The sequence below is a fragment of the Macrotis lagotis genome, chromosome 8 (genome assembly GCF_037893015.1).
Source record: "Macrotis lagotis isolate mMagLag1 chromosome 8, bilby.v1.9.chrom.fasta, whole genome shotgun sequence".
Lineage (NCBI taxonomy): Eukaryota > Metazoa > Chordata > Mammalia > Peramelemorphia > Peramelidae > Macrotis > Macrotis lagotis.
Window position 1 is genome coordinate 82,004,950 of NC_133665.1, and position 20,375 is coordinate 82,025,324.

The following is a 20,375-nucleotide window of genomic DNA, read 5'->3' on the forward strand; positions in this document are numbered from 1 at the left end:
GGCCACCTAATCCTTGCATTAAGTAAAAAAAGAAAATGTATTATATCTGTCTATCCTGTCCTATGATCTACCCTCTCCTCTATCACCCACATCCCCTTCCCCTCCCCCTGTCTTCCTTCTCTCCTTTTTCTTCTAGATGTCTATACCCTACTGAGTGTGTATGCTGTTTTCTCTCTGAGTCATTTCCAATGAGATTGAAGGTTCCCTCTTTCCCCCTTGCCTTCTCCCCCCATACCATTGCAAAGGCTACATGAAATATCTTTTATATGAAATATTTTAGCCTATTCTACCTCTCCTTTCTCTTTCTCTCAGTACATTTCCCTTTCACCCATTGACTCCATATTCTATCTTCAAATTCAGCTCTTTCCTGTGGCCTCTCTACATATATGCCTTTTAACTGCATTAATAAATGAGCAGGTTCATATGAGTATTATCAGTACCATCTTCCCATTCAGGAATACGTGCAGTTCATCATCATTAAGTACCTCATAATTTACCCTTCTCATCCTTCCTCTCTATGCTTCACTTGAGTCCTGTACTTGAAGGTCAAACTTTCCTTTAAGCTCTGGTCATTTCAACAGGAACATTTGAAATTCCTCTGATGCATTGAAAGTCCAACTTTTCCCCTGGAAGAGGATGTTCAGCTTTGTTGGGTAGTTGATTCTCGGTTGCATTCCAAGCTCTTTTGCCTTCTGGAATATTATATTCCAAGCCCTATGAGCCCTTAATGTAGTTGCTGCTAAGTCCTGGGTAATCCTGACTGTAGCTCCATGATATTTGAATTGTGTCTTTCTGGCTCCTTATAATATTTTTTTCTTTGACTTGGGAGTTCTGGAACTTGGCTGTAATATTCATGGGAGTTGATTTTTTGAGATCTCTTTCTAGGGGAGGATTCCATTCCAGGAGAGAATCCATTGGTGGATTCTTTCAATTTCTATTTTGCCCTCTGCTTCTAGGATATCAGGGCAATTTTCCTCTAGGAATTGTTTTAAAATGAGGTCAAGGCTCTTTTCCTGATCATGAATTTCAGGTATCCCAATAATTTTTAAATTATCTTTCCTGATTTTGTTTTCCAGATCAGTTGTTTTTTCTTTTCTTCTTTTTTTTGGACTTTATTAAAGATTTTATTTATTTTGAGTTTTACAATTTTCCCTCAATCTTACTTCCCTTCCCCCACTCCACCCCCCCCACAGAAAGCAATTTGTCAGTTTTTACTTTGTTTCCATGTTGTATGTACGTTGATCCAAATTGAGTGTGATGAGAAATCATATCCTTAAGGAAGAAACAAAAAAGTATAAGAGATAACAAGATCAGACAATAAGATATCTGTTTTTTTTCCCCCAAATTAAAGGAAATAGTCCTTGAACTTTGTTCAAACTCCACAGTTCTTTCTCTGGATACAGATGGTATTCTCCATTGCAGACAGCCCCAAATTGTCCCTGATTATTGCACTGATGTGTCCATCAAGGTTAATTATCCCCCCCATGTTGCTGTTAGGATGTACGGTGTTTTTTTTGGTTCTACTCATCTTACTCAGCATCAGTTCATGCAAATCCCTCCAGGCTTCCCTGAATTTCCGTTCCTCCTGGTTTCTAATAGAACAATAGTGTTCCATGACATACGTATATCACAGTTTGCTCAGCCATTCCCCAATTGAAGGACTTGATTTCCAATTTTTTGCTACCACAAACAGGGCTGCTATGAATATTTTTGTAAATTGAGAAACAATTTTTGCAACTAGTATTTCTGATAAAGGACTCATTTCTAAAATATACAGAGAAGTGAGTCAAATTTTTAGAAAAACAAGCCATTCCCCCATTGACCTATGGTCAAAGGATATGTAAAGGTAATTTACAGTTGAAGAAATCAAAGTGATCCATAGTCATATGAAAAATTGCTCCAAATCATTACTTATTAGAGAAATGCATATTAAAGCATCTCTGAGATACTACCTCATACTTCTCAGACTGGCCAATATGACCAGAAAGGACAGTGATCAATGTTGGAAAGGATGCAGGAAATATGGGACACTAATACATTGTTAGTGGAGCTGTGAACTCATCCAACCTTTCTGGAGAGCAATTTGGCGTTATGCCCAAAGGGCAACAAAAATATGCATACCCTTTGATCCAGCAATACCGCAACTAGGTCTATACTCTGAAGAGATGGTGAAAAAGGGTAACATCACTGTTACAAAAATATTCAGACAATAGGTTTGACTAGAAAACAGTTGATGTAAAAAATATCTGGGATTATTAGTGTTTTGCTAGTACAATGTAATTCAACAGTGTAATATGGCAGTTCAGAAAGTGATACTATCCAGAATGATAGATAGTAAATCAGTACTACATGAGGATTAGTTGAAGAAACTTTATAAATTATAAGGAACCATTAATAATTTTTCCTTTTTTTTTTTAAGGTTTTTGCAAGGCAATGGGGTTAAGTGGCTTGCCCAAGGTCACACAGCTAGGTGATTATTAAGAGTCTATGGTAGGATTTGAACTCCGGTACTCCGGACTCCAGTGCTAGTGCTCTATCTACTGCGCCATCTAGCCACCCCCATTAATAATTTTTGAGGAGACCAAATTTTTGTTTTAGAACTATTAATTGGTATGTATAGGGGGTGTTTTAGAAAGTCTGGTACCTCTGATATGAGAGCTTGCTGTGCCCTTTTCAGAGCTGTTCATCCTCCTTTGGTATCCATCTTTCATCTTACTTTCCTCCAGGGCTCCAAGAATCTGTAGATTGTGCAATGGCTACTCCCTGCTAAAACTGTCTTGGTAGATTGGCTAAACCAGGTTTAGGGTAACCAGTAAAGCCTCAAATCTTTTGATGAGTTAGGGAGATATCTGTCCCAGGAATGTATAGACTTCCCTCGGCAGAATGGAAGGTTGAGAACAATTTGTTTCAATGACTACTAAGACAGTGGAAGGAGGTGCTGTGGAATACCTGGTCAGATATCTAGCAAGCTCATCTATTCCAGGGCTGTCCAACCCTATTTAAAAGTTTTTTATTGAAACAATAGGCAGTATATTTTGATTTGCCATTTTAGTGAGAGCTCTGTGGTGGCTTGGCTTTGTTTACTAAAGTACTTAGTAAACCCACAGTGGGCTCCATTTTGGACAGCCCTGATCTACTACATTATGGACCATCATCAGTCATTCTTACTTTTGTCTTGCCACTGGACTTTGATGACTTAAGAAGAGATTAGTGAGACTAATGATTATGTACACTTCTGCCTCACTTAAATCTAATTCACATGTGAGTCAAGACATCACTTATGTGATTGATCTTCTTTGAAAATAAAGGCTGAACAGCATTAATTTGTTACCTGTGAGGGTGGAGAGGGGAGAGACTGGAAGGAGAGAAATGAATTAGGAGGCCGTTGTGGTTCAAGTGAAACATAAGAAGACTGCAGACTTGGGTAGTAATAGCTTTATTTTTTATACTATTTTTTTCTAATTACATGTAAAGAAAATTTTTAGTACTCATTTAAAATTATTTTATTTTTGATTATGGAATAAAGAAAACACTTCAATAATATAGTTTAATAAAAAAGATGATTTTACATGAAGCTACAAATGTATTCTAACCTTTTCCTTTTAAATATATAATAAATTTATCATATAAATTTCTTTTTATTCTTCCCTTGACCACCCCTAGAAATTACTACATTAGATACAAATATGTATATATGTGTAAAATCATTCTATACATATTTCTGTTTATTATTTTTTCTCTAGATAAAGATAGCATCTTCCTTCATATGTTCATTGTAGTTAATTTGGGTATTTATAATAGTCAAAATGACTTATTTGCTCAAAGTTGTTTTTAAAACAATATTCCTTTTACTATAAACAATGTTCTCTTGTTTCTGAACATTTTTCTCTTCATTATTTTGTACAAGTCTGTCTATATTTTGAAGATTAACATTAGGATAAAGTCATTTAAAAATCGAGTTCAAATTTTCTCTCTCCCTCATAAGATGATAATCAGTTTGTTATAGATTATATATATGTATTTATGTAAGACATTTTGGTATATGTAAAACATGTTAGTGCAGAGAAAGAATAAGGTGGGAAAAATGTGGAGGTAGAATGGATAAGCCTTGTCGGATATATATACAATAGAAGAAATGGAAGAGTTGGGATTGGCTTGGAGGTTATGAGCCAGGGTGACTTGAAATATGGTGGTATTTGTAATGGGAAAGTTTTGAATAGGACAGGTTTTGAAGGATGATAATGAGTTCTGTTTTGAACATGATGAATTGGAGAGTTGGATGAACATATATACATAGTTAAGAAGTATCTATGTAGTGATACTCCGAACCCTGGGAAATGTGTATAGAGTTTAAGATAGGAGGACCCAGGAAAGAGTCTTTGGGAAGACACCAAAGTTTAGTGTCCAGGACACAGATGATGATCCAACAATGGAGACTGAAGAAGAATGATCAGATAGATAAGTAGTGATCAGACAGAGGGTAGAGGAAATAAAACTTACCTAGCAGAATGATGTCAGTAATGTTAAAAGTTTAAGAATAGATCATTGAAAAAATGTAATTAGATTTAGCACATAAGAGATTATTGCCAACTTTGATGAGAACAGTTTCACTTGAGTGATGATGTTGGAAACCCGACAGGGGTTTGCAGGTGACAGAGTTAGGGTTAACTGAAATGAGAGTAGTGAGTGTAGGAAATCTTTTCTAGAAATTTGGTTGTCAAAGTGAGATCTGTTGGTTCATAGTTTCGGGCTTATGGTGGTAGAAATCATAGGGTGAACTGAAGATTTTTTTTTAATAAATGAGGGAGACAGGTATATTTGTGAGAAGCAGGGAAAATACTAGTGGTTAAGGGTAAATTCAAAATAAAAAAATAAAGAATAAGTGATCAAAGGTGTCAGATTCTAGAGGGAATGTGGAAGAATGTGGAGTGTCTGTCTTGGCAAAGGATAGGGCTACCTCTTAGAAACTCATACTAAGGAGGAGAGGGGTAATGTGGAGTGATTTTTTTTTTGAGATACAAAATAGAGTCCAAATGGAATTTGAGGTCAGTGGTGAATTGGGTGCAAAGATTTTGATGACACATCACTTTGAATTTTGAAGTTGGATTTGAGGGCAAGAGTGAATATGCTACTAACTCTTAGAATAAGGAAAGTGAATTTCCTATAGGCTAGTAGATGATTGTGATGAGACTCTCTATTATATATGAATATAAATTAATATGGAATGGTTGCCAAGTGATGCAAGTAGTTTAGAAATGGTGGTGAGGAGTAATAAATATACCTTTTCCTCTATAAACTACCTAGAGAACAGATAATGTTACAGATAGAATATATGTCATCAGTAAATAATGATGATACCATTATCTTCAGAGTCATTAACTGACACATTGAATTCAATGTGTCTGTGCGTGTACATTTCAAGTAAAGTTATTGGTCAAAATTGGAACCAAGTGAGAATGTGTATTGTCACTGGGTCCATACTATTGGGGGTTGATTCAATTATAGGAGGAAAGTTTTAGCTGAAGGAAAGGTAACTTAGGACCTCTTTATTATACTGAGAACCTTGAACGGTATCATAGGATGGAAAGCAGGGTGCATTAAGACCATTTTGTGGTCAATTGATGAACATTAGAGACTTGAGGTACTTCTCTATCTGAAGATGGTTGTTCAGATTTAAAAAATTACCTCTTGAAGTGTGAACCAGTAAAAAATTACCTCTTGAAGTGTGAACCAGTAGCAGGGAGTTTTCTCACTATCTCATACCCAGCTTCCTTGTAGATCACAGACTCTCAGAGTTGAAAAGATTCTCAGAAAGTCAGTGTCTGAATTGTAGATGACCTTACAGGGAGTAAGTTGTAAGAAAACTCAAAAGGTAGGAAAAGCCAAATTGTAAAAGTGTTTTAAAAGGCAAATTAGAGCATTTAATACTTGAAATAAATTTATTATTTTGAGCCTGACTTTTGGCTCCATTTATTATATAAATAATTCATCTCATTATTTATGCTCATTCTCTTAAAGTCCTAGCCTAGTAGGTCATGGAAGTGATCCTGGGTTCTTAAAGGCAATAGAGTAGCAATAAACTCTGGAAGGAAAAGATTTGTGTGTATGTCCAGGGACTGACTGTGTATTTGTTGTTTGAGGTTCAGCCTATTTAAAGTTGCAAAGTTTTATCACATATTTGCCTTGGGGTGATTATTTTTTGGACAGAAAATTATGAAAAATTATTTGTAGAAGTTTAAAATTTCTTACAAAAATCTCTTGATTTTCTTTGTATATTTTGAATATTTGTGCTTGTTGATGGTTGTTTACAAATAAAATTTTATCTAATAAGTTGTAGCAGGCTTATAATTGGTGTCAATAGAGGAGTCATGCTATTGAAATTTTAGATCTTTGAAAGAAAGAGTCTTTTTAAATTTAAAAGGTAACTGACAGCCTAAAATTGAATTGTTGAAGGAATTAAGGAGACTCAATTGAAAAGCTTTTCCTCTTCTATACAAGTTTTGAAAACTTTGGAATTAAGGAGGAAATAAACTATAAAAATTGCATTAAAAATATGCATAATTAAATGTGCTAATTCAAATCTCTCAAGACCCACCAGGGAATCAAGCAGTCTTTAGCAGATGAAAGAATTTTATGTATTTTTGTTGTTACTTTAGGAAATTAATGAAGTAAATTTACAATGTACAGGATAGTGGAATCAAAGCAATATAGAAATATCCATCCACTAAGGCCCATTTAATTAGCATGACTTAATAATATGATAAACGCATTTTTTTTTTTTTAGTTTTTGTAAGGCAGTGAGGTTAAGTGACTTGCTCAAGGCCACACAGCTAGGTAATTATCAAGTGCCTGAGGCCGGATTTGAACTCAGGTACTCCTGACTCCAGGGCCGGTGCTCCATCCACTGTACCACCTAGCTGCCCCTAAACACATTTTCAAAGTTAATGGTGACACCTCATAGATTGCAACTTACTTTGAGACCATTTGAACTAGCTTAAGTTTGTGTTAATTTTTATTCCAAGTATATAATCACTTATTTAACCCCTGCTTCTTTTTGTTTAAATTTAACTACATTTTTTTCTTTATAGGAACAAGATAATGCTATACAAAATATGTGTAAGAAAATTGAAAATCTAGAGTCTGAACACCTCGATTGCTCTAACCGTCTTCGACAGCAAACAAGTGAACTTGAATTAGGCTCTACCCGAGAGGAATTACTTAGAAAAGAATATGAGGTAAGCTGTTGTTTACCTCTTGTACTCAGACTTATTCTACCCATAAACAATAAATCAAGGGGCGACTAGGTGGTGGTGTGGATAAAGCACCGGCCTTGGAGTCAGGAGTACCTGGGTTCAAATCCAGTCTCAGGCACTTGATAATTACCTAGCTGTGTGGCCTTGGGCAAGCCACTTAACCCCATCTGCCTTGCAAAAAAAAAACAACAAAAAACCCTAAAAACAATAAATCATTGCTCTTTCTAACATTGGTAACATATTTTGCAATTTGAAATATGTGGGGAACAAATGATATTAAGGATGGTAGAAATAGAATTCTGATTTATCAATCACATGGCATAATCATTTTGACTCATGCATACACTTATCCTCATCAAATCTGGGGGCATTTTCACCCCAAAATATTAAAATTGCTTTCTACATGCTAGTACATTAGTCCTGGCACTCTTTAACTCTATATATTCAGTGAGGTAGCTTGATGTATCAGAAAGAACATTGGATTTGGAGTCAGAATAATCGGATTCATTTTCCCAGCTCTCATACTTACTTTGTTACTTTAGGCAGTTAATTTAATATGTTCAGGCCTCCTGTTCCTCATATATAAAATGGGGTAATAATAATAGTGATAACTAATATTTATAAAGCACTTTAAGTTTTATAAAGTGTTTAATGTGCAGTGTCTCTTGATTTTTGCAGCATTATTGTATTATCATTTCCATTTTACAGATTAGGAAACTGAGGTAGAAAAATATTAGATAATTTACGTGGCACATGCAGAAAGTTCTTGAGATAGAACTTAAACCCTGACTCCAACTGCTCCCATATCATCCTCTAGACAACTTAATGCTGCCTAATTATGGGGGTTGTTATGTTTAAAATTTAAAACAATGTAAAAATGAGGGATTCTTTATTATATTTTTTATATATTTTTAAAAAAATATATATTTTTAAAAATTTGATTTTCTTACTAAGCTCAATAATTTGCTTTGTATCTAGATTTTTAAAATCTCTTCTTATGTTACCATTGTGAGGGTTGATTGTAAATAGTCCCATTTTAAAGATGACATAGTAACATGGAACATGGATCTGTGCTTTTTAATATTTTTATCAATGAATAGGATAAAGGCATGATTATTATGCTTATTGTTGACAGCTAGGAGGGGCACTGTTCACATTGTATTACAGAACTGAATGTAAATTCCTAGATTTGGGATTAAAAAATCATATTTACAAGCACAAGATAGATGTGTCTAAAGAGCAATTTACTTGCAAAAAAATCTATGAATATTAATGAGTTACAAATTCACTTTACGTCAGCCCTGTGCTGTGACAGAGAAAAAAGGTGAAGGAACTGTGGGAATGACAAGCTCATTAATACACTACTATGCTCTTGGTCGATCTATGAATTTCTTTGAGTATTCCAAACACACTTGAAATTAGTGGTGAATGTGACTAAATTGTTCATATCTTTTGACCCACCATTACCAGTACAGGGGTTATACCCCAAAGAAATCACAAATGTAAGGAAATAATATTCATTGAGCTTTATATAATGCCAATCACTTAATTAAACATTGAGAATCAAAGACAAAAATGAAACAGTCTCTACTTTCAAAGAGCATGTATTGTATCTCAGGAGACAACATATACATAAATAAATATATATAAACATAAGTACAAAATAAAGTATTTTTTTTTTGTGGGGAAGGAATTAACAGTTTTAGGGAATTTGGAAAGACTTTACCCAAAAGGGGATTATGTCAGCCAAGTTCTGAAAGCAACAAAGGATTTTGAGAGGTAGCAGTAAATATGGAGTTTATTCTGAACATGGGAAACCACTAGTGCAGAGACATGGATTTAGGAGATAGAATTTCATATTTGAGAAATAGCAAAAAAGGCTACCATCTCCTGACTAAGAGGTGAAGGATTCAGAGTACAGAGTACAGCATATTGTTTTTAGACATGGCCAATGTAGGATTTTATTTTATTTTATTTTTAATTTTTGAACTATACATATTGAATTACATATACATATTGAATTATAATTTTTCTTTTGAAATATGAGAGGGAAAGAAAATAAGGGCTTGTTAATTTAAAAAAGAAAACTAATAGGTGGGATATAATTACTATCTTCATGTATTTGAAGGACTGTCATATTGAGGAACCATTATAGACCCATTCTGTTTGTCCTTGAAATGGAAGAATCAGAATTGAGTGGAAATTGCAAAGAATCAAATTTAGGCTTAATGGGAAGATGTATTTTAGTGTTGTTTCAAAGTAGAATTAACTTATATTTTTAATACTTGTGATGTGCCTAATCAACTTTTCTTTTGATTTAGCTAACTTCCTTTCATTATGAATTTATTCATCTAAAAATTTTTTTTCAGTCAATGAGAATTCACTTTCTACCATCTGTTTCTTCCCAACATCTCTTCTCCAAATGAGAATGAAAGAAAAATAAAACTCAATACCAATATTTATAATCAAATAAAACAAATTTCCAGACTGACCATGTCCAAAACCAATTTGTTTCATTCTTTACTCTGAGACATTCACTTCTCTATCAGGAGGTGGGTAGTATATCTTATCATTAGTCTTCTGGAATCATGATTAGTAATTACATTGATAAGAATTCCTAATTCTTTCCAAATTTTTTGTCTTTAACATATTGTGGTCATTGTATACATAGTTCCCTTGGTTCTGTTCACTTTGTTTCAGTTCCTATAAGTCTTCCAAGCTTCTCTGAAGCCATTTCTTTTATCATTTCTTATAGCACTAGTATGCCATCACATTTATTATACACCCTAGCTTTTTCATCCATTCTCCAATTTAGGGATATTCCTTCAGATTCTTGTTCTTTGTCACCTCAAAGGCTATACATTTTTTGGGGGGAGATATATCCTTAGAATTTGTTTTGCTCCCTTTATCTCTCCTTTCTCTATTTTCCTCTCCTCATGTCTTTACTTTCCTTCCCATTTCCTTGTACAATGAAATGTTTTTCTTTACCAGTTTCTTTCTGTGTGTGTGTGTGTGTGTGTGTGTGTATTTATGTATATTATATATATTTTTCTTTCCTTTTTCCATTTAAGAGAGAGTGAGGTGGAAATGTCAGTTACTCCCTTAACTCGTATTCATTTGTAAGGTGTCTTTATGTATACTGATTATACGAGACACAATTCTCCAACCTTTCTCCCCTTTTTCACTATTCCACTATTTCTTTTCCCTTTTCTTTCTATTCTTCTTCCAAGATCATTAAACCAAAGCAGAACTACTAACAGACCCTGTCTAATTAAACTACCTCCATGATCCTTGATGTTGATGATATAGAATTCAGATGGAGCACATGCATGATTTCCCACATTTTGAACGTAAGCACTTTTTCCTTTAGTTCCTCATCATTCTTCATTCATTTTACCTTTTAATATTTCTCTTCTGTGTTTAAACATCAATATTTTAATGGCTTTCAGTTCTTTTCATCAGTAATATTTGGAAATCCTCTCATTCATTAAAGGTCAATTTTTTATTCTAACTTATACTTAGATTTTCTGATGAAGTTATTAATTGTAATATTATAGTATTTATAATGTAATGTTTCTTATAACTTGTAATATTTATAACTTGTAATATTTCAAGTTATCCCTTGACTTATAATGGTGACTCCTAAATCATGTATGATCCTGACTGCTCCTTGTTTCTTTGGATTCTTTCTTTCTGGCTATTTATAAGTACTTAAAAAAATTTGTTTGTTTTGTCTTTTATCTGGAAGTCCAGAAGTTTGACTATTATATTGCTGAGAGTTTTTCTTCTGAGGGTTGGTTCAGTAACTGGCTGGTGTTTTTTTATCTTTACCTACTTATCCCTTTGGTTCAATAATTTTTTAACAGTTGTAAGAGTTTAATAGTTTTCTTTTAAAATTTCTTGAAGTAACATGTCTAGGCTTCTGGGGGGGGGCATAGTTTTCTAAAATCCAGTGTTTCTTAAATTTTTCTCCTTGATTTTTTTTCTAGATTATTTGTTTAAAGAATGAAATATCTTTTTGAAATTTTTTTTACTTTGTTTTATCTTATGTTTCATGAAGACAATGACTTTTATTCCACTTTTCGTAGTTACTTTGGTAAGGTTTTGTACTTCTTTTTTTTAAGCTGCTGACTTCCTTTCCAATTCTTTCTTATGTATCTCATAATTCTTTTGCATTTTCCCCTCATGTTCTCATTTATTAAAAAAAGCATTTTTAAAAATTTGACTTCATTTCTTCCATGAATTTTGTCTTGAGTTGGTACCCAATCAACTCTTTATGGTGGTATTTTTTTGTTTGTCTTTTTGTTCATCCTTCTAGCCTACCTTCTGACTTTGAACTTAATGTTAGGTGTGAACTCTGGGGCATTTCTCAAAAGAAGATCTGGATAATCTTGTTGTGGCTTTCTTGTTTTATTCAAAGCTTTCAGGAACTGGCTGGGGGATATGTGCAACTCTTTGTGGCCTCATTTGGGGTTTCCTTGGCAAAGACACTGGAGTGATCTGTTCTAACCTTCTCCATATCATTATACAGTTGAGGAAACTAAGGAAACATGGTTAAGTGATTTGCCCAGGGTCATCCAGCTAGTAAATATTTGAGGCTGGATTTGAACTTAGGAAGATTAATCTTCTTAATTCCAGACCTGGCACTGTACTCATTGCATCTCCTAGCTGCCCTATGCAAGCATCTACTCCTCCCAAATGATAAGATTCAGGGCTAAGTCTGGTTACCATCCCTGTTCTAAGCTCTGCAAGTTTCTGACCTGGGTTTTTGGATTTGAACTATAGTGCTTTTGGACTTTCTGTTCCTAGGGACTGAGCCACTGCCACTACTTGCTTCTGAATATCCTCCTTTCCTGTACATAGCATGGAATGCCATCCTAAGCATGGGTCCCCTTCCCACTTTGCCCTGGGTTTGCCCTACCTACCATAACTAGATAGACCCTGCTGTCTGTCCATTGTGGTCTCGGTTTGGGAGGTCCTCTTGTTCTGTAGCACAGTCTTTTCCCATATACTGATCTTCAGTTTTTTCATTCCTTCTTGTCTCCAAAGAGATACTTTGCCAGGCTAGGCTGGATTAGTGATTCACTTTAACTTCTTCTGATTTTTCCCATCAGAATTCAGTCTGTTACATTTTTTAAGTTGATTTCGAAGTATTTTGTGAAGGGGAATTCTTCTTCCTGCTTTCCTGTATTACTCCCTTGGTTCTGCCTGCCTTATCAATTTTATTGCTATCACATTCCTCTTATTTATATCTTTGGTACTATACATAAATATTGTTTTTTATTTAACATTAAATTTTAATTTTTTTTGTATTGCCAGTCCATTGAGTTGGTGAAGTTATGAATTAGAAATTCAGATTTCTGGCAGCAGATCATTTTGCATAAACACAAACACACAGACACAATTTAGCAGAAATAACTATTTCCTAAATTCTTCTGGGCTTTTATATAAATAAACAAACAAATAAATAAATGCGTGTTTGTGATTTTGTGTGTACATATGTATGACCAAGAAATGATGTATGGGGGTGGCTAGGTGGTGCAGTGGATAGAGCACTGGTCTTGTAGTCAGGAGTACCTGGGTTCAAATCTGACCTCAGACACTTAATAATTACCTATCCATGTGGCCTTGGGCAAGCCACTTAACCCCATTGCCTTGAAAAAAAAAATCTAAAAAAAAAAAGAAATGATGTATGAAAAATAACCAAAGGAGAAATATGCTTCAAATTTTTTTTTAATGGAAGAAATTATTTTGGGTCATGTGCAATTAATTTTCAATGTAAAGGGACTTTAAACCTTCAGTCTTGCAAATCTTTTAACTTCAATTGATGCTACTGATTGTATTTCATGAAATTATTATTTTTTTTTTCATGTTTTAAGTCCAGAGAAATATAGCTCATCTGAGAAGTCACACAGTATAGTATAGCTTAATCACCTTAACATGGATCAATGGACTTTTGGATCAAAAACCTGCCCTTTTCAATTTTATAACAGTGGTGTTGAGTACTTAAGAACCAAGGGAAAAGTGAACTGGAAAAAAGAAAGATCCATTGCTTCTTTAAAATACTTTTCAACCAGGAGGGATTTGTTATCTTGGGAAATAAGCTTAACTCAATAACAGCAAAATATAGGTTTTACAAAGTGAAAACTCAAATCTAATTCCAAAAGAACTCTAGAATCTGTAACAGATTATGGTAGAGTAACTATCCTTACTAATAATTGTTGAATTGCTTCTGTCAATCATGCTATATATAATAATGATAGAACTACCTTAGAATATAACTTGGCTTTGAAGTTATGCCTCAAACCTTAGAAAAAAAGGAAAAGAAAATATATAGTGATATGCAAAGAGGCTTATTTTGTTTATTATATTTTGAAATCATTCATGAATACAACCTATGGAGATGTTATTTTTAAGCTCAACATTTGGTGTCATATAATTTTTAAGATCCTTTACAAATTGATTATCAATCGTTGATTATCTTAAGAACCATGGTAGTCCATCATCTTGAGAAATACAATAATATGTTTAATAAAATTTTTTATTCAATGTTGATTAAAAAGCTTTGAGTACTGACGTTTTAGTTACTTGAAGAGGAAGACTTCATTAATCTTTTATTAATCAGAATTCGTAGATAATAGGACTGATTGTCTCTGATCTCTGAATACTTTCTTTCCCCATATCTGCCTCTTACAATCGCTAGGATCCTTCAAAGGTCAGCTAAAAATACCATCTTCTTACTTGAAAACTTTCTTCAAACCCCTAGTTGTACCTCACCTTACCCCCTCCATTATCTTACATAACCAGTAGATGTCACTCTGAGATCAATTTTGTCTGAACACTTACTTTTCTGACTCCTCCCATCAGATAATGCTGAGCAGGAGAGAACTTTTCCATTCTTCACCTTTCTCCTCCCAGTAGGCACTTCCAGGAGCTGCAGCTTTCTTCTGATTTATTCCATTCTCTTTAGAGGAGAACTTTCTTCCTGAATTTTTCAATACTAAGTTAGACCTGGTTCTAGTTTAGTCATTGTGACTTATTTTACCTCAAACTCAGTCAACAAAATATGTTAAACTCATGCCATTTGCCAGAAACTGTACTAAACAGGGTTACAAAGAAAGTTAAAAGAGAGCACAAATAAGTTCATCATCTAATGGGAATAACAATATGAAAACAACTGTGGAAACCACCTATATGCAAGATAAATCAGAAATAACAAAGGGAAAGGTGCTAGAATTAAGAAGGATTGAGAATGACTTCCTATAGAAGAGGCAGAGATGAGGAAAGGGACCATCTCATTTCCATGAAAATGCCTGGATTTGAGGAGATGGAATAAGGGGAAGGGGTAGTTACAAATAGCTCTGAATGCCATTAAATAAAATTATATTAGATCCACTAGAATTTTTGATTGGGGATGACATGGTTAGACTTATACTTTAAGAAAATCTATGGGTGGATTGGAATGGAAAGAGACTTGGGCCAGGCAGAACACTCAGCAAACTATTTCAGTAATCCGATATGAATTGCTGAGATTCTCTACCAGAGTGATGGTAGTTTCAGAGGGGAGGAGAACATGTGAGATATATTACAAAGATAAATTTGACACGCTTTGACCACAGATTGGATAGTAGGGGTGAAAGAATGAGTTGTTCAAGGATTATACTTTGGTTATGAGCCTGAGTAACTTAAGAGGGTAGTGTTGATCTTCAACAGTTATAGCAAAGTTTGGAAGTGGGGGAGAGTTTGGAGTAAAATGTTCAATTTTAGTCCTGTTGAATGTAAGGTGTTTATTGGACATCTAGTTTGAGATGTCTAATATGCAGTTGGGGATGCCTCCCTGGAGATCAGCAGAGAGGCTAGGGCTGTATAATTAGATTTGAGAATCATTAACTTAAGAGTATCAGCATGTATATTTGAATCCTTGGGAGCTAGTGAGATCAAGTGGAATAGTCTAGAGAAAGATGGGAGGGGGCAGCTTGGTGATGCAGTAAATAGAGCACCGGTCCTGGAATTAGGAGGACTTGAGTTCAAATTCAGCCTCAGACACTTAATAATTACCTAGCTGTGTGACCTTGGGCAAGTCATTTAACCCCATTGCCTTGCAAAAACTGGAAAAAAAGATGGGAGGAGGATCAGAACAGAATTAATGAGTGTAACCTGATTGAAAATCTACCAAAGGGAACTGAGAAGGAATGGTCAAAAAAGGTAAGAGGATACTCAGAATAGTGTCCTTAAAATCTAGAGAGAGAAAAAAGTAGTTAGAAGAAAAAAAAATAAAAAAAGTAGTTAGGAGAAGAAGATGATTGATGGATCTAAGGCTGCAAAGGTCAAAAAGGAGAATTAAGCATAGGCTAATTAGAAATAATTTGGCAACTATAAAATTATTTATTTTGGAGAGAACAAAGTTTTCTGTTGAATGATGAGGGCAGAAGCTAGACTATAAAAAGTTAAGAAGATGGTGAGAGAAGAGAAAGTTCAGGTCCCAGTTGTAGATGATGGTTACATGGGGCTCAGCCACAAAAAAAACCTTTCTCTGTTTTTTTGTTATTGAAATAATATTATCACAGGGCAGCTAGGTTGTTCAGTGAATAAAAGCACTGGGCCTAGAAGATATGTATTCATGAGGAGTCAAGAAATCATGTTCATGACCATCTTCAGACAATTTACTAGCTATGTAATCCTAGACAAGTTATTTAATCTCTCTGCCTCAGTTTCCTCCTCTGAAAGATCAACATAATAACAGTCACATCCCGGGATTGTTGTGAGGATAAAATGAGATAATTATTTGTAAAACACTTTGCATACCTATAGGAATGGTAGCAATTGATATATTATTATTATTATTATTATTATTATTATTATTATTATTATTATTATTATTGTAATTATAACAATGAAATTCTTTTTACAAATTCAGCTTGAAGTCACCCCCAGTTTATGGTGAAATTCTGATCATTTGACAAGATGTCTAATTCCTGAGTGATTTTTTACTTCTGTGTTCTGCTGGTTACTGATATTTCCGAGTTTCCTCCTTATGTGCTGATGTGTATTATAAAGTAGTTATGATTATTTTAATATGAAGTGAAAAAATTATCAGGAAATGAAAATAACTTAAAGTAATAGCAGCATTGTTATAATTCCTGGGAGAGAAAGTTAAACCTTTGATGATTGCTAAGGATTTGTTGCTATCACCACCATCAATGCTTTTTGTTTTTTAAACCTAAATTTTTTTTTTTTAATCTACATCTTGGTTACTAGTATTAACCTTAGTTCTTACTTAGTCTCAAATTTTGAAACTTGCATCTCAAAACATCTATAAGGATTTTCTTCAATCATTTGAATGCTCAGTCATTACATTGTTGCTACTACAAAAGTACTCCAGCCTTGGCCACCATCTGCTTCCCTCCTTCAGCTCTCTGTTATACTCTGTCATGGAGACATTAGATATTAAAAAATATCTGATAAAAAAAATCTTAAATTCCTCCTCTTATATACTACTCCACTGATTCTTAAGACAAGTTGATGATCCAGAATTAAGATTATGAAACTCCAGTAGTCCCTAATAGTAGGCAAGGCTTTGAGAAAAGGAATTGCAATGTTGAGTTGTCATTCAAAAGTTCACTTAAGTTTAAGGAGGCTAGAATTTAGAGGATAGAATTGCCTTACCATGGTGAAGGGGCTTGCATAGCTCAGTGAAACCACGGATTTTGCTGAATAGATTTACTTAAGACAGACAAGTCATAATGGAGAATTCTGACAAAAGGTGATTCATTGGAGAATTGGCAAACCATCCAGTTTCTTTGCCAAGAAACCTCATATACAGTACAAAAATAACAATAGAAATGACATTGGGAGATCCAGCCCTCAGGTTGGAAGGTGTTCAGTATACTACTGGGAAAATAAATCCCCTTAATTCATTTTGTTGTTGTCTGACTCTTTGTGATTCCATGGACCATATAATATGCCAGGTCTTTCTATCTCCACTATCTCTCAAAGTCTGGTCAAGATCTTATTTGTGGTTTCCATGACACTGTCTATCTATCTCATACTTTATGGTCCTTTTTTTCTTTTGCCTTCTATTTTTCCCAATATCAGGGTCTTTTAGTTCCCAGCTTCTGATTATATCGAAAAAGTATTTAAGCTTTAGTTTTAGTATTTGACCTTCCAGGGATTAGCCTGAATTAATTTCTTTAAGTATTGTCTAATTTGATCTCCATGCTGACCAAGTGATTCACAGAAATCTTCTCGAGCACCCTAATTCAAAAGTATCAATTCTGCAGTGTTCAGCTTTCCTTTTAGTCCTTATAGTCATTACTATTGGAAATACTATAGCTTTGACTATAAGGATCTTTGTTGGCAAGGAGGTACCTCTTGTTAATTATCCTGGCCTTTTCCCCCTCCCAAATATCTTTATTCAAGCTCTCTATTCCTTTAATGTGGAAGCTATTAAGTCTTGGGTGATCATGACTGGTGCTCCATAATCTTTATGGAGCTGCTTATAACATATTCTCTTTGACCCAGAAGCTCTGGAATTTGGCTATAATATTTCTGCCAGTTTTTATTTTGTGATTTCTTTAAGGATGTGATTAGTGAACTCTTAATTTCTATTTTATTCTCTGGATGTAAGATATTGGGCAATATCCCTTGATAATTTTTTGAATTATGATTTCTAGACTCTATTTTATCATGGCTTTCAGGTAATCTAATAATTCTTAAATTAGCTCATTTTTGATCTATTTTCTGTCATTTAAAAAATTATTTATTTAAGGCAATGGGGATAAATGACCTAACCAAGGTCAACAGCTAGGCAATTATCAAGTGTCTTTGAGGTCGGATCTGAACTCCAGGTCCTCCTGCTTCCAGGGCCAGTACTCTATCCACTGCCCCACCTAGCTGTCCTATTTTCTGTCATTTTTTATGAGAAATTTCATATTTTGTTCTATTTTTTTTTTGTTATTTTAACTTTGTTTTATTTTCCTTGTTGTCTTTATGGAGTCATTAGTTTTCATTTGCCAAATTCTAATTTTTTAAAAAAAATTATTTTTGGGGCAGCTAGGTGGCACAGTAGATAGAGCGTGGCCTCAAAAATAATCTGAGTTCAGATCTGACCTCAGACACTTGATAATTACCTAGCTGTGTAGCCTTGGGCAAGCCACTTGACCCCATTGCCTTGCAAAAAAAAATTATTTTCTTCAATTATGTCTTTTTTCCATTTGACTGCTTTTTTTTTTTTTTTTGGCTTTTGCAAGGCAGATGGGGTCTGTATCTACTTTAGCACCTAACTGCCCCTAATTCTGCTTTTTTAAGGAATTCTTTTCCACTTAGTTCTCTTTCAGGAGTTCTTAATAGTTTTTGTGCCTTAATCATTTGACCAATTTTGTTTTATTAAGGTACTATTTTCTGTAGTATTCTTTTGCTGCTTTTACCAATCTATTAATTCTCTTTTTCCCAATCTATTAATTCTCTTTTCCTAATTTTCTTGCTTTATTGTCATTTCTTTTCCCAATTTTTTCAACCACTCTTTTTAACTTTCTTTAACTCTTAATAGGATTTTTTTTTTAGTTTGGATTCAATTAACATTTTTCTTTGAGTTTTTGTAAGTTGCTGTTTTTACATTGTTGTCTTTTTCTGAGTTCATCTCTTGGTATTCCCTTCTACTGTAGTCACCTTTTATAGTCAAATTATTTTTTGATCATTGCTCATTTTTTCAACCTATTGTTTTTTGACTTTGAGCTTTATATTAAAGATGGACTGTGCTCACCTGGGGTAGGGAGACACTGTCCTAAGTTTCAGACTATTTCATATTTCTGTTTTCAGAGCTATTTTGGGGTATCTGCAAGTTTTTGGTGCTTCCAAGGTGATTCTTAGAGAGATATAGTCACTTTTCTTCTGGTCACTGATCTAGTCTTTACCCAGGAAAGGCTCCTGTCCCTCTGCAGTTACAAGCCTTAGTTCTTTCTATGCCTTGGAACTGTGACTGGGACCCCTGCTCCCTTATTACCCACCATCATTGTTCATCTCTGTCCTAGAAGTGCATGTGAGCAGTAGAGTTGCCCATCAGTATGCCCTATAATCTTTTTCTTACCTTTTATTTGACCTTCTTACTTTCCCTGGGTTGAGAGTTCCTGAAGCTGGTGCTGGTACTGTTGAGGCCACTGTTGCCAGTGTGCCAAGTGTGGGTTCTTGTGGCCTCACGTTCTGTCACTGGTTTCTACAGAGTCTACCTCTCTAGTTTTCTTAGAGTGGAAAAATGTCTCACTCCAACCTTTTGTTGGCTCAGCTGCTACAAAAAAAATGACTTGAAATGTTATTCTAAGGTTGTTTTGAAGGGTATATTGGTAGAGTTCAGCTGGGTGGCTGCCATCTTGGTTGCTTTTTATCCCTAACATTTTTTCCTATATCACTCTCAATAATTTATAAAATAAATTTTTTAATTATTAAAAAAACCTCTTTTTGTCTTCTAGGAATACTAGTTGAATTTGTTTCTATGATATCTATCTATATCTTTTTTTAACTTTTTTTTTTTTGCAAGGCAATGGAGTTAAGTGACTTGTCCAATGCCACACAGCTAGGTAATTATTAAGTGTCTAAGGCCGGATTTGATCTCGGGTACTCCTGACTCCAGGCCCAGTGCTCTATCCACTGCACCACCTAGCCTCCCCCTATCTGTCTATATCTATATATAAGTTTAAAACTTTGCTTATAGACATTTTGGAGTTATCTTCCTTTCCTGGGAAAAGAAGTATTTTTGAATGTTCCTGTTACCTATAAGTATTCCATGAATATTTTTCTTTAATCATGGGATTCCTTTTTTTCTTCTTCATTCTTTTAGCCAATTCCTAATTGTTATTTTTGAAAGATCAAAGCTTTGGGTACTTGTGAAGGGACTATCTGAGCTAGTCCTTTGGATAATTTCTTGGTAATGTGTTATTTTTCTAGAACAGTGTTCTAGAATCTCAAGGTTTGGTGAATAAGTATACTGAAAAACTGAGAAAGAACCCTACTGGAATCCTTTTATGAGGCAAATACATTTCCAATACCTAAACTAGGGAAAGAAAAATATGGAAAAAAATCATAAGTAAATATAATTATTGAATGACTTAATTTTTTTTTTATTATTTT

The 20,375-nt window shown here is 34.3% G+C and overlaps 1 protein-coding gene across 6 annotated transcripts in view; it reads left to right on the top strand.

The window, feature by feature from the left end:
• The window catches only part of CCDC171 (coiled-coil domain containing 171), a 459,446-nt gene that overhangs the window by 57,412 nt on the left and 381,659 nt on the right, over positions 1-20,375 (top strand). For all 6 annotated transcript variants that reach the window (XM_074197551.1, XM_074197553.1, XM_074197549.1 and 3 more), the window contains one exon: positions 7,089-7,235. In XM_074197551.1, coding sequence (XP_074053652.1) covers positions 7,089-7,235 — 147 coding nt within the window. The remainder of the gene's footprint in view (positions 1-7,088; positions 7,236-20,375) is intronic.